Here is a 13849-nt window from a genome sequence, read left to right as displayed (position 1 = left end):
ACACACCATTAATACCAGCACTTGGAAGGCAGAGATAGGTGGACCTTTGTGAGTTTGAGGCTTGTCTGGTCTACATAATGTCACAGTGAGACCCTATCTCATTTTTTCCTAATTTACTTTTTATTTATATGTGTGGTGGTCAGAAGACAACTTGCAGACGTCAGGTCTCTCCTTCCATCCCTTGGGTTCTGGTAGCACACTCCGGTGTCCGCCTTGGCAGCAGGTGCCCTTGCCAGCTAAGCCATCTTGCTGGCCATGCTTCACATCCTTTCTATTGATGAAAGTTTGCAAAATGTCTCAGTTGTAACTTACCTCAAATCTTATTTTCCAGTTTTCATCTTCATACTTTTTATCCTGACCTCTTGGTTTCTGAAATAATACAGTATTATTCACCAGTACACAACTACTTTTATCAATCAACAAAATATTGATTTTCAGGCATTTTTGTAGTCTACAAAACTAGACTGCATAAGTCATGTTAGTATTCACCTAGTTTTTTCAGTTTAACACAGGAATATCTACTGTTTACATATTCTGTTTATAGTCCAATCCCAAGAATTGTTAAAAGTTTCCTGAATGTGTCAGCGGTGATTTACTGTAAGAGCACAACTGAAAGAGAGACTAACTATCTGTATAAGCACTGTGTAATGAAGAGCTCTTTCCACACCCCTGCTTTAAAAAACAGTTGTCGTGAGAATTATTAGGCACAAAGTGATAGCACAGCTTCTGTCTGAGACAAAGACAGAAGCTTTTTTTTTTTTTTCCCTATTTATTCTTATTTTTTAAGACAGGGTCTCACTCTATACACTGTGTAGTGCTGGCTGGCCTCAACTTGCTGTTCATACCAGGCTGGCCTCACAGAGACTGCCTGCCTCTGCCTCCTTGGTGCTAAGCTTATAGGTCTGCACCACACTTGCTCTCCACCCACTTCACTAACGCAGTATTGTGAATGAACCTATGGCCCATGAAGCAGGGCAAGCTCCCTGCCACTCACCTCATTCCCAGAACAAGAAAACTCATGAAGTTTAAGGATGACCTTGATCTTCTAAGCATTCCTGTTTCTACCTGTAAATGCTGGAATTCAGGGCCGCTCAATCATGCCCAGCTAAAATTTGAATGCTGGTACTAGTATCTTTTGGCAGTCAAAGCATGTTCAATCTTAGATCATCATATTTTGGGTTTGGAGATTAGGAACACTCATCTTGCAATGTTTGGCTTCTAGTTCAAATAAAAAGACATTTTATGTGGGGACAGAGCCCTTTACTGGCATGAAATTCTATACAGATTTTATATAGTGCATCTCGTATTCAAACTCAACAACACTAGCTAATATAAAGATGCCTTACTAGGGCAGAAGGTACAGAAACATTTCATAGAGTTTTAATGTAAATAAAATATTTTGCAGTACATATAAAGCATGATAATTCTTTTTCAAAAAAGAATTGACCTATTCTCATCTTAGATCCCCTATTGGTCAGGTGCCTGAGGTCACAGACCTGGAGGCTAAACTGACTGTGGTGGCATCTGCCTGTAATCCCAGCAGCTGGAGGGATTTTAAGGAGGAACAAGGATTAGTATTTTAAGGTCAACCTGAGCTACAGGAGATATGTCAAAAGACTTGAGATGTAATACAGAGTGTGACATTTTAATTATAATCAATTAAAGTGTTTATTAGTTACAGGAAAACAGTTCACTTACTTCTCTAAATACCTCCTCAGAATGTTCAAAAGTACAATATTTATGATGGGCCATAAAATGAGAAAGTGACATTCCATCAAAATAGAGATGAACAGATAACTTCCCCCATGGATTTTCAGGCAATTCCTATGAAATTCAATAACGAAGACTGTTACTATAAAAACTTTTACTCAGGAAAGGCCTAAATTTTCATAGTTAGCAAATAGGAAACTGGGCTTCTGACAACAGCACAACCACACAGTTTGAGGAGTCATTCACTGCAAAGAATTTTCGTCCTGATATTTTGGAAGATTATGAAGCAGTGAGTCTACTCTGACTTATATAAAATAAAATTTGCATATCTGAATCACACAGATTTAATAGTTACTAACTAGAAAATACAGATGCATAATCTTTAGAGGATACTAATTTATGTTAAGGACAGGTTAAGAGGCAAATTAGTTTTAACTAAAAATCTCCAAAGTGGCAAGAATCAGAAGAAATCAATACTCTCAAATGAGAAATTGTGATAATAGTTTTAACCCTGACTACAAGGTCTGCTCACAATTTGCACGCATTGGTGTGTCTACAGCAGGTTAAGCTTCATTATTTCTTTAGTAATTTCTTTCCCATTTCCACTGGTTCCACCTTTCTCCAATACACATCCTTACAGAGGAAGGGGAATGTCTTTAGACAGATGTGTCTGCATCTCTTTCCTACTAAGCAGCCCTGTGAACCAGTCAGGAAATATTAGAACATGTTTGTGTCAGGTCCTGGTCCTGGGCCACCTCTCTGCCATTCCTTCCAAACATTGCTGTTTCTATGTGGCCTCTTGGCACCTTCTCCCACCAACCCTGTCCTGCCACACCTTACAGTCATGACTGAATTGTCACCTGACCTCTGTGTTAACACAGACCCCCTTCCCAGCTGCATCTCTTAATACCCGAGTTCCCTGCTGCCTAGGCCTCATCTGCCCAGTATACTGTAGAGTTCAGTGCGGTCACTAAGCCCTTTCTGTGGTCTGGTTTCCACCATGAACATGGGGGCTCCACACGCATAGTTTTGGACAGCCCTGTTCAGCTCCAGTAGCATTTCTCAGTGATCTAATGCTGGAGAAGCGTTAGAGGAAAAGTAAGGCATGGAGTGAGATGGGCTAAGGAGCACTGAGCATTCAGTCTACAAACCCAAATGCTGGTTTTATTGAAAGCTAAGCTGTAAAGATAGCTACCTTGACTAAGTAAAACATTTAATTTCCATCTTCCATTAGGTGGCTTGGCAGGATTCTTGGCCTTCCTTATTTAGGTGGATCCACTGGCTCTTGAATCTAGAAATGTTCTGCTAACCGGTTTCTTCTCTCCTGATGTCGGGCCTCCAGCAGCTGTGGGTTAATCTTATAACTTCACTCTCAGCACCCTTCACAGGGCCACTCTTGCATCCTACTCACTGTCCCTCCCTTTCTAGAAGGCTCCACCCTTCTATCAGACTATTTCCTAAGATGTCCGACCATGCTTCTGTGAGTTCTGTGTTCCTATCAGGACTATCGTCTTCAATTCTCCCCTTTCTGCATCCTGCTGTGTGTGCCTCTCCACCAGTCTCTTGGCCCATGCTGTTCTATAGTGTGCTGTCCTGCTTCACTAACTAGGAGAGGCCTCTGGGGACAGGGACAGGTTCTGCTAGAACTGTCTACACTTTATACAGTGTTGTATGACAACAGATTCTGCATCAATGTCATGTTGCCCATATCCATGTAAGAAAACTACTAGTGACAAGTCTTTCAATCACCTACTTGAATGCTTATGAAACATATCAGGAACTTGTTCAAAACAGGCATAAGAACCAAAGTAGTAATACGTCACATGTTAACAATTTATATTCACATAGAAACACATATAACATGGATTGTCATCAAAATATCCTTCAAAATATGTTGATTATAACATTTCAAGGTGAACAGTTTCAAGCAAATATACTTTAAAGACAACTTACCATAATGTGAATGTCTACCTCTCTCTTTGAAAGCAGCTCCTGAAGCAGCTCTATGGCGTCTGGCTGCCAGACATTCCCGACCTGTGGGGAATGAACACACTTATACTTCCTTAACACGAGATCAAACAAAAATAAGACACAAAGAAATAGCCAGAAGCAAAAGATGCCTGGTGGTAGAACTAAATACACATAAGTATCATGGGCAGCCAACAAAAATCATCTTTAAAATGTCCTATTTGGGGTCTGGAAAGATGGCTCAGCAGCTCTGAGTGCTTTCCTGTCTTCCAAAGTACTGGAATCTGGTTCCCAGCATCCGTGCTGGACAGCTTACAGGTACCTGTAAACTCTAGCTCCAGGACTTTGGACTCTCCTTTTGGACTCTGTGGGTACCCACACTTAAGTACATACTTATACACAAATACATATATATTACAAAAATAGGAGACATCTTTTAAAAAAATTCATATTTGAGCTTCTCCCTATTGTACTCAACATTTTATGCTTTCAAAATACAAACCAGGGTGGGGCTGCAGTTCAGTTGGTAGCATGCAGGAGGTTCTAGTCTGACCCAGTATCAAATTGACTAGGTATGGTGGCTTGTACCTATGACTCTATCACCTAGGAAGTGGAAACAGGAGGATCAGAATTCAAGGTCATCCTCTGCTACAGAGGGAGTTAGAGACCAGTCTGAGCTATAAAACATCATTTCTCAAAAATTATAAGACCAATCCCCAAAAAGAACCCTCTAAAAACAACTCCCAATTTACATTAAAGATAAATATATCACTTTTAAAAACAGTGCAGTTAGTGCTTATACAGGCCAACAGTACATATTCACTAAGGAATGTATTTCCTAACATGTCAGAGCCTCCAGGCAAGAAAACAGCCAGGTGATGAGTCCTTCACAAGTAGCTCATGGGTCTCCAGGGACCCTTTGAATGGATACTCTCCAAATGACACCTTGAATTACTATCACGAAGAACTCAATTCCAAACCACCCAGCTGAGCCATTCCTAACCTGACCCTGGAACCCAAAAACTGCAAGAGGAAAGGAGGTATTTCATTTACTGTTTGATCTGTGTTACTGTTAACATTGAAGAGATAACTGCTTAGGCTCTTCTGTCTTCTGCTGCCATTTACTCAACAGGTTTTATATATTGCAGTATAATTTTGTAGTCTTCCTCATTAAAAGGCCTTTGAGCTGCCTTTTACTTGTAGGTATTTTTAAAATTTGTGTTGCAGGCTGGGGGTGGGAGCTGGAGAAAGAACTTAGTGGTTAAGAGCCCTTACTGTTCTTCTGGAGGACCTGGGCTGTTTTCCAGCATCCCCATGGTGGCTAAGAAGCATCTGTCACTCCAGTTCAGGGACTCTCGACGCCCTCTTCTGGCCTCTGTGAGCACTGCATGCACACAGTGCACTTACATACATGCAGGCAGAACACTAAGACACATTCAAAACAAAACAGAAACCAAGCCTTAGCCAGGCATGGCGGTGAATGTCTTTAATTGCAGAACCTGGGTGCCAGCAGCAGGAGGATTTCTATGAGTGTGAGGTCAGCCTGGTGGACATAGTGAGTTCTATGACACCCAAGGCTATACAATGAGACCCTGACTCTAAAAACAAAACAAAACAGCAAAACTTATGAGAAAAAATTGTATTACAATCAAATTTGTATTACTTCTGTACTTTAATTTCTAAAATAGTACTAATATAAGACAATATTTATAATTAACCACTAAAGACTAATATATGCTCACCGGTAAAGTCTGATAGAGCTGACAGGGAATACAAAACTGAGGTGTATCAGGATATAGCAAGATGGGATAAAGATGACACTGTGGAATCTTCTCAGTGAACCCATGATCTAAATATTGTACCTAAAACAGACCAAATAAATTTTTGGTTAAAATTTATTACTAAAAACTGAAGACAAAGGAGAGCTCTCAGTTTTAAGAAGTTTGTATGTGTGTGTGTGTGTGTGGGGGGGTGGCTATCGCTTATCAGTGAAGAACACTGGCTACTCTCCCAGAGGAACTAGGTTCAGTCAATCCTTAGCTCCCGCATGGTGGCTTACAGCATCTCTAACTCCAGTTCCAGGGGGCCAAACACTGTCTTCTGGCTCCTGGGCTACTTCACACACATGGTACACAGAGATAGCATGCCCCCCCCCCACCTTCTTCCTTCCTCCTCCCACACTGAAGACCTGAGTTTGATCCCTGGAACACATATAAAGGTGAAAAGAAAGAAGTGACCCCACAACACTGTCCTCTGACCCTGACATGTGTGATAGGATGCATCCTCCAGCACACACCCTCTAATGATAAATAACATTTAAAGTTTAAAAAGCAACAAAACCTCTGAGTCTTATGGTAGATGTAACTCCAGCAGTTGGGAGAAAGGCAGAAGGACAGCCACAAGTTCAAGTGTGTGCCTCTCAACCACAGCTAAACAGCAAGATCCTGTTTCAAACAACAAACGATGGAACACAAAGGAACATAAAGGCAAGGGTATGTGTCTATAATCTCAGCACTTAGGAGTCGGAGGCAGGGGGGTTAGACTTCAAGGCCTGCCTAGGCTACAGTCTAAAAGAGACAAAACAAGCTAAAAGCTTGGACCCAAAATCAGGGCATTCTAAGCACTCAGGAATGGAAGCAAGTGGATCTCTACGAGTTAGAGGCCAGCCTGGTCCATATAGTGAGTTCCAGACAAGTCAGACCTACATACTGAGACCCCGTCTTATAAAAGAAAGAAGGGAAGATCTCACACCCATATCCTGGAAAGACAACTCAATTCAGATTATATTTTTTTAAAACAACAACAAAAATCTGCATTCCCTCATCCCATAGAAAATGAAATTTCATTGTTAAAAGACGTTTTCATACAGGTAGCCTATAAGATAAACCTAAAAGTTAGGTATCAAGTGGTTAGATGACTTGGCAGGTAAAAGTGCTTGCTGCATAAGCCTGACAATCTGAGTTAAATCCGGAAAACCCATGTAAGGGGAAAGGAGAGAGATGACTTCACAAAGTTTCCTTCTGACTTCTACATGCATGCAGTGGTACACATACAACCCTATACCTACACACAAAAAATACACTAAGACAGGACTGGAGAGATGGCTCAGCAGTTAAGAGCATGTGCAGCTCTTCCAGAGGACCCAAGTTAAGATTCCCAGTAACCATAACAAGTAGCTCACAGCCACCTGTAATTACAGCTCCTGGGGATCTGGCCTCTGCAAACACCTGTACTCATACATACCTGCACATAAACACATATGAATAATTTAAAATAAAACTTTAAAAACAGAACCCTTGAATCTATTTATTAAATAATTATTAAATTTCCCAGCTAGTTTTTTTGAAATGCTTTACTTTTTATAATTCAACTGTTAAACTGTCTTAAGGAGTACTAATAAGGTTTCTTGTTTGCTTGCTTTTGAGACAGGATCTCTTTGTGTAGCTCAGAAAAACAATGTCTGTCCAAATGTTTTCCAGTGTGGCAATGTGCTCATGATGTACAAGAAACTTGAAGTAGTAAAACTGATGCTCTAAAGTAAACTGAGTAGAAAATATTAAGTCATACAAAGTTGAAGATATGAGCCAGGCTTGTTAGGAAAGAAAATTCTGTACCATGACTGAAGTTTAGGGTTGGTTTCTGCTAATGCTTGCTTACCAACACTGACTTTCAGTTAGGTTTCATTCCCTAAAAGGAGACAACCCTGATTAGGCCCACCCCCTTTAAAAAAACAAAACAAAACATGCTTCTGCAGTACAGCTCAAGGGGCAGCACAGGGAGATAACATTAAGCCCTGGTCTACCATTAAGTCTCCTGTACTCTATCAGGAAAAGCATAATCCTGCCAAGTGGGCAAGATGAGCCTGGTTAATAACTGTTTGAAAAGAATAACACTGGTGTATACTCAGAAATAATTCTGCTAATACTCTTGCTGTGCACATTTCACATCTGCCTCAATGACCAGGCTTCAGTCCCCTGTCTCTGTTTAAATTGTTTCAAGAGTAATCTGGAGTTGGAACCTGAATGAGACTTAAGACTAAAAGCATAAGTGGAAGGCATAAGCCTCAGGTGTGGAGAAGCTGGTAAAACTTTCTGTCCAGGGCTGGTCCCTTTTGTGCATTAGGCAGAACCTGTTGTTCCCTATTAGTAAAGAGTTCTTCCCTTATTAATCACCAAGTGCCTGGAGTGATTTCTCACTGGGAAGGCATAGTAATTCTATAAAATTTACACATGTGAAGGAAGCTAAAACTTGAAATATGTAATTATTTGGTACTATCATCAAATAAGGTAAATTTCTGTCCAAGTAAAAATGAAAAATATTTCTCTTTAATACTTTACTCCACCCCAATGAATAGCAAAACTTTCTAGTTTTACATAGCTGATGAAAGACTTAATTTCATCACTTTACTTAGTAAATCAAGGTATTTTACCTATACTTTATATTTTTATTTTTCAATGCATGAAGCTATTTTTAAAGATTCTGAAAGAAACATAGGCATTACCTCACTGTTCTGTAAGGAAAACTAACCCATAACTCAGAAAGACAGCTAGGTCTTAAACCAATTTTCTAAGAAGCTAGCAAACACACCAGAGGACACACTGTTTTACTTAATAACACACTGTGCAAGGGCTCCAGCTAAGCTGCACGGCCATTGGGCACGAGTGGTCACACCCCACCTGCAGTGTCTCTTCTTTATTCAGTTTCCAGTATGTCTGAAAACAAAGAGTGGGTATAGTGATGCAGGTCCGTAATCTGGGCACTTGGGAGCTGAGGTGGGGAGGTTCCCAAATTGCATAGATGGCCTACATAGTGAGACTGTATCTCAAAACCAAAACCCAAAGAGAACAAAAATATCAGCAACAACAAAAGAAAATAAAAAATACCCTTGTTACAAATGTGCTTGTACATCTGTACAATGTATTTGATCCTTGTACAATATATTTGATCTTTTAAGTTCCCCAAATGGAGTTTTAATCTAAGTTCCAACCATGTACTCACAGACTCACCCGGATTGTGCCTCCCACGACTTCCATGACTTTGCCACGGTACCACAGGGTATCAGACCCTCTCACTGCGCAAGGCTCTCCTTTTTTCCAGAAATAAGGCTCCAAAAGACCAAGGCACTTTAAATTACTTTGAATTTCATCCATCATTTTTATGAGCTCAAACTCTGTAGACAATTTATTGAAAATATAATACATTAATGAAAATGTTATTACTTTTCACCAACAACCTAGTAACTCCCTAACTTAGGTAATAAAAGAATTAAGATCACTCTTCCATTAAATTTTTAATAAACATTTAATTCAACCAGCACATGTTTTTAACAGTTTTACTAACAGCTAGGCAGTGGTGGTACACACCTCTAATGCCAGTATTCAGAAGGCAGAGGCAGGTGGATCTCTGAGTTCAATGCCAGCCTGGTCTGTAGACTGAGTTCCAGGCCAGCCAGGGCTACACAAAGAAACTTTATCTTAAAAAAAAAAAAAAAAGAAAGAAAGTTTTACTAACAGCAGATGAATACTTTATCTTTGCTATTCTGAGATACAAATATCATAAAGCATACTTTTCAATTAAGCACATACCAAATACCCTTTTTAGAAAGAACTATGGGTTTAAAGTGTCAGTCTGAAATCACAGCTAGGTATAGCACAAGTATAGTCATGTGTTAGTCTATGGTTAGGCAGAGAAAATACCGAAGATGTAAGTTAATTCTAATTTTTATTTGTGTGTATACATGTGTAGAGGCCAAGGACAACCTCAAATGTCATTTCCAGTCATTATTCCACCTTTTTTTTTTTTTATTGAGATAGTGTCTCACACTAATTAGCAACTAACTATAGAGAAGTTGACTGACCAGCAAGCCCCAAAGACCCACTTGTCAGTGTCTCCTCACTGTTACCATGCCCAGATTTGTGTATTTGTGTGTGGTGTGTACACACACACATATGCATTTTGAGTGCAGTATACTTGTCCAAATGAGTGCTTGTGGAGCCTGACACTGGTGTCCAGATTCCCTCTTTAACTGCTTCTGGAACCTCACTTTTCAAGACAGGATCCTTTACTGAACCTGGAACTCACTGTTTTAGCTAGCTAGACTGGGCTGGCTAGTGAATCTCCAGAATCTACCTATCTATCTTCCAGCTTTGGGGTTACAGACATGTGTTTCTACACCCAGGTTTTTTTCTTTTACTATAAATTTCCCCATCATTTCTACAGACCCATATGGCCCATAACTGATTCCACTAAAGGCAAGCTCTGGAGTCCGTCATCACCTCGGTCTTGCTTCTTTTGTTCTGCTATCTTAGGTAGGTATAAAAGCCTGTATTTGTTCTCTGTAAATTGGGTATGACAGCATCTACCCACATTATCTGTACCCAAGAGGACTGGATGGCATACCAGTTCATGACAGTCAAACAGTTTTGGTAATGACTAAACATGTCAAATAAAGCTTCTAGATTATCTGTTGTTATTTTAGGTCTCAAGTTTTCACATGTTTACTGTTTTTTACACTAAATATACACTAAAAAGGTGTATTCAGGTGCTCAACAAATGGGAGGAAAATGCCAGTATATTCCTAGCTACCAAACCCTTATCAGCAGGTATCCCCCTAAGAGCTCCTGAGCCTTAACCCATGAGTGCTAGAGCTAGGGATCATTTTAGAACACATTGCATCTGCACACAAACCCCAGGCAACCTTAAGAAGGTTCCAAATCTTCTCAAAGGGTCCTCAACTTTCAGGTATTTGTTGTGATTTCTTATCTTAACAAATTCATGCTTTTTATTTCATAGAGCATACAAATGCACTGATTTATGACTGTTTTTTTTTAATTTTTTTTATTTTTTTAGTTACATTTTGTTAACTCTGTGTCCCAGCTGTATCCCGCTCCCTCATTCCCTCCCCAACCCCACACTCCCTCCCTGGTCTCCTCCCTGCCCCTTTCCAAGTCCACTGATAGGGGAGGACCTCCTCCCCTTTCATCTGACCCTGTTTTATCAGGTATCTTCAGGGCTGGCTGCAAAGTCCTCCTCTGTGGCCTAACAGACTGCTCCTCCCCTGGGGGGAGGGGGGTCAAACAGCCTGCCCTTGAGATCCTGTTAGAAATAGTCCGTGTTCCCCTTACTTTGGAAAACTACTTGGTTACTGAGCTACCACGGGCCACATCTGAGCAGAAGTTCTAGGAACCAAGGACCATCTATGGATATAACCTAGAACTTCTGTTTTTTTTTTTTTTTTGTTCTGTGAATATAAGAAAATAATGCAACTACTTCCACACTGGAAAAGGTCATTCAGGGATACTTGAATATACATTCCTGGGTCATGATAACTCACATATTGCTCAGAATAAATATTTTCATTCCTGTTGGAGCAAGAGCTGTGTTTTGCACTGACAAATAGGACATAGAACAATCAATTTATGTACACACTACACAATATGTATTAAAGAGGTAAAAGGCTATATTAAGATTAAGGGGGACTGGGCACAGTGGCACACATCTGTAATCCCAGTATTCAGGAGGCAGAAGCAGGTGGATCGAGGCCAGCCTAGTCTACAAAGCAAGTCCAGGACAGCCAAGGGTACACAGAGAAACCCTGTCTCGAAAAAACAAACAAACAAACAGATCAAGAGAAATATTTTGGTAACAGGACAGAGAATAAACAAGACTTTTTAAAGAAATACATGGAATATTAATGTTTTTTAATTTGAGGATTTTATGCTTTTACACTGTATTTGCATCTTTTCCACCTTCCTCCCCCTGATGCAACTCTTCCCATGTCCCCAATTTACCCCTCCCCCAATCATGACCTCTTTTATACATTTATATGTGTGCATATGTCTATTCATCTTGGGGTGGGACCTTGTGAAAATTTCCTCCATCCATGTCTGTGTTCCAGCTGGTGTGGTCTGTGCAGATCTTATGTAGGTAACCACACTGCCGAGAGCAGAGCCCCAAGTTTTGGTAAAGGCAGCATCATCTAGCAGTGAGTAAAGTGAAACATACTAAGCAAATGCACTAAATCAAAATTATTTAACCTTTACAAAAGTGAAGTTAAATGTCTTCTTTACAGGTTTCTAAAACTCAGTTCTGTGATTCTTTAAAGCCTTACGTGAAAAACAAAACTCTAAGGCCAGATCTGCTGATACATTCCTATAGTCCTACCACTTGGGAGACAGTTCTAGGAGACTCAAATCAAAGGCCAATCTGGACCATGTAATAAAATGCTGCCTCAAAACATTAAAGAAAGAAAGAAGTCCCTGCCCTTCCTAATGACAAGTTAAAAAAAAAAAACAAAAAAACAAAAAAACAAACAAACAAACAAACAAAAAAACAGGCAAAAAGAAACAAAATTGAAGGAGCAGAATTGTAGATGTTTTCCATAAAATCACACAGTAAGACATGTTTCTGATCTGAGAGTAGAAATTCAGGGTGCCAGGGACCCAAACCCAGGACTTTACACAAGTTAGGCAAACACTCTTTACCAGCAAGCCTGTTAACTCCCCAGTCCTACCTTGACTCTTTAGAACTGGTATGTAGCAGAAATATGCACCCCCACCCCAACCCATGGGAATTTACTTTACACTCTGGAACAGAAGGTAATGCACATCTGGCTCTGGCTAATGCCCAAAGGGAAGCTGGCGATGGACAGATTTTATTAATGTATGTACACCTTGGGCTTATCATTCCACACATGGTATCATTCTTAAATCTATTTTAGGTCTGGGTCCTAGACTATACTTTGAACCAGGGACTTTATGGCAGAGCAGGACTTAAAGACGGCTGTCATCCTGTGCTATGATAGCCCTTGTCAGTTTAGAAATATCTTCTGTGATAGAGAAATGGGCCTAATAGCTGGTTGCAAGTCAGGGCTGTCTCCTTTGTTATGGGAATGAAGACTAATAATGGCCGGCCAATCCTGGTGAATAAACATCAGTATCTGAGCTTCACCTCTTTGCTTTTGCCTTAAAGCTACAGTTATAGAAACAGTGTTCTTTGAAATCCCAAGTACTCTTAGCTGCTGAACAACCCTCCAGGCCTTTGAGTTAAACTACCTTTTTAAATTTTATCTATTTATCTGTCTGTCTATCTATCTATTTTTTAAGGTTTTTGGATACAGGGTTTCTCTGTGTATCCCTAGTTGTCCCAGAACTCACTCCATTGACCAGGCTGGTCTGGAACTCACAGAGATTTGCCTGTCTTTGCCTCCCGAGTGCTGGGATTAAAGGTATGAGCTGCCGCTGCCCAGCTCAGCTTAAACTCTTATGGCCAGGACCTTGATTTGTTTTGAGCTCCTGGTACCAGTTAACAAGGAAGGGATGTTTGAAATGCCTGCCAGTTTGAGGACTACATTGAACTATGGGTTGAATGGCTGGTTATGTAACACCAAACTCAGATTTTGCTTGGCAGCACACTCACTTTGCTTTTCAGTGTAGCCTGATTTGGCATGGACTCTGGCTTAGTTTTTTATCTCCATGTTTGAACCAATTGGCTTTTTCTTGGGTCATTTTGCAGTATAAAATGACATGAGATAAAATATATTCACTGTCAGAGGCTTTCATAGTCATTGGTGTAGACTTTCCTGTGCTGTGGAATCAAGATGAGGATTCTTGGGAAACTTGTCTTGCTATTTGAATTCAAATAAAACTGAGAGAGAACTAACTGGACATGGTGGTGCACACCTTTAATCCCAGCATTCAGGAGGCAGAGGCAGGTGATCTCTGAGTTTGAGGCCAGGCTGGTCTACAGAGTGAATTCCAGGACAGCCAGGGCTATTACACAGAGTAAACCTGTCTTGAAAACAAACAAACAAACAAACAAACAAACAAACAAACAAAAAGAAAAAGAGAAAGAGAGGGATATCTCTTGCAATTTCTGTTAATATGAGGACTACTAAGCCTATGGTATTTCGGAGGCTCTAAGGGAGAATTTTGGCTGACTAATTCTTTTAGTTTGCTGGATGATACATGCCTTTAATCCCAGCACTTGGCAGGCAAAAATAGTTATGTCTCTATGAATTTAGGACCACTTTTGGCTACAAAGCAAGTTCTAGGCCAGCCAAGGTTATATTGTGAGACCCTCTCTCAAACAAAAGAACAGAACAAAACCAACACACACACACACACACACACACACACACACACAGTTTTAAAGAATGCTTCTGAATTAATGT

The 13849-nt window shown here is 40.2% G+C and overlaps 1 protein-coding gene across 2 annotated transcripts in view; it reads right to left on the bottom strand.

Moving 5' to 3' along the window:
* The window catches only part of Rnf17 (ring finger protein 17), a 138514-nt gene that overhangs the window by 26566 nt on the left and 98099 nt on the right, over positions 1–13849 (bottom strand). For both annotated transcript variants that reach the window (XM_055617897.1, XM_055617906.1), the window contains exons 26-30: positions 8685–8848; positions 5421–5540; positions 3664–3744; positions 1699–1824; positions 313–369 (exon numbers count right to left, since the gene is read on the bottom strand). In XM_055617897.1, coding sequence (XP_055473872.1) covers positions 313–369; positions 1699–1824; positions 3664–3744; positions 5421–5540; positions 8685–8848 — 548 coding nt within the window. The remainder of the gene's footprint in view (positions 1–312; positions 370–1698; positions 1825–3663; positions 3745–5420; positions 5541–8684; positions 8849–13849) is intronic.

Source organism: Psammomys obesus, unplaced genomic scaffold (assembly GCF_907164565.1).
Source record: "Psammomys obesus unplaced genomic scaffold, mPsaObe1.curated_primary_1811, whole genome shotgun sequence".
Lineage (NCBI taxonomy): Eukaryota > Metazoa > Chordata > Mammalia > Rodentia > Muridae > Psammomys > Psammomys obesus.
Note: the sequence above shows the minus strand (reverse complement) of the source record. Positions and strands in the feature narration are given on the sequence as shown.